This window comes from Lacerta agilis, chromosome 2, assembly GCF_009819535.1.
Source record: "Lacerta agilis isolate rLacAgi1 chromosome 2, rLacAgi1.pri, whole genome shotgun sequence".
NCBI classification, from domain to species: Eukaryota; Metazoa; Chordata; class Lepidosauria; order Squamata; family Lacertidae; genus Lacerta; species Lacerta agilis.
In genome coordinates, this window is record NC_046313.1 from 103,444,934 (window position 1) to 103,446,121 (window position 1,188).

Sequence of the window (1,188 nt, forward strand, 5' to 3'; positions counted from 1 at the left end):
AGGAGCAGCAGCAGCATTGTCTGTAAGTTCCTAAGAGTCATGAATATTTTTTTCCTTGTCCAATTATTTACACAATATGCATTTTTCCAAAAGTCTCCTCAGAGCTGCTAGAACGTCCCGGTTCCTCAGGCTATATATGAACGGGTTCAGCATGGCTGGGACAATTGTAATGAACACTGAGTTGATCATAGCCTTTTCTGCTGAGTAGGAAGATACGGGTGTCATGTATGTTAAAATGGCCGCACCATAGAAGACCCCCACCACACACAAATGGGACAAGCAGGTCCCCAGGGCCTTGTGGCTACCTCCGGAGGAGCGGGACCTCAGAACCTGAAGGAGGATGGCTGTGTAGGAAGCCAGGATGACAGAGACAGGGATGAGGAATACTAGGAATGTTCCGAGGTATATTGATTTTTCAAATGCAGAATTGTCGGAGCAAGAAAGCTTTAAAAGCGCTGTATAATCACAACCGATGTGTCTAATCACGTTGGACTTGCAGTAGGGAAGAGGAAGCACGTAGAGGGAACAGTTCAGAGCCTGCACAGAAGACCAGATCCAGGAAGCGACTGACAAGATGTTGCAGATTTTGCTCCTCATGAGGACCGGATATTGCAGCGGCCGGCAGATAGCCACGTACCTGTCATATGACATGGTCGCCAGGATGAGGCACTCTGCTCCTCCCATGACCAGCGTGACAAAAATCTGGACGACACATCCGTAGAGTGAAATGGCGTAGCTGTGGGTTGCGAAATCCACCGTCATTTTGGGAACAATGGAGAGAACTTGGCAGAGGTCCATGAAGGCCAGTTGGCTGAGGAAAAAGTACATTGGGGTCCGAAGGCCGGAGCTCATTTTAATTAAGAACAGGAGGAGGCTGTTTCCAAGGAGAGCGAGAAGCGACATGAAGAGGATGACACCAAGGAAAAGGGTGGGCGATTTCTGATGCTGAAGTCCAACAAGAACAAACTCCGTCCACGCTGTTTTATTCTCATCCCCCATTCCTTCTTCATTTGCCCGGATTTCAGCTGAGTAAGATACATGGAGAGAATATGTGGGGAATTTTTTTCCTGTGAAAAAAAATTAGGTAAAGCACGCTTAATATTATAACTGTGGGGTGGCAACATTTTAAAAATAAAACATCTTCAGTTACAAGTGGTTTCTGTAGGTCAGCTATGCAGCTAAAACCAT

The 1,188-nt window shown here is 46.6% G+C and overlaps 1 protein-coding gene across 1 annotated transcript; it reads right to left on the reverse strand.

The window, feature by feature from the left end:
- Positions 1–63: 63 nt before the first annotated feature.
- Positions 64–711, reverse strand: LOC117042352 (olfactory receptor 2AG2-like). Its single transcript, XM_033141903.1, has one exon. The coding sequence runs from the start codon at positions 682–684 to the stop codon at positions 64–66; it is 621 nt and encodes a 206-aa protein (XP_032997794.1). The 5' UTR covers positions 685–711.
- Between the last annotated feature and the right edge of the window lie 477 nt (positions 712–1,188).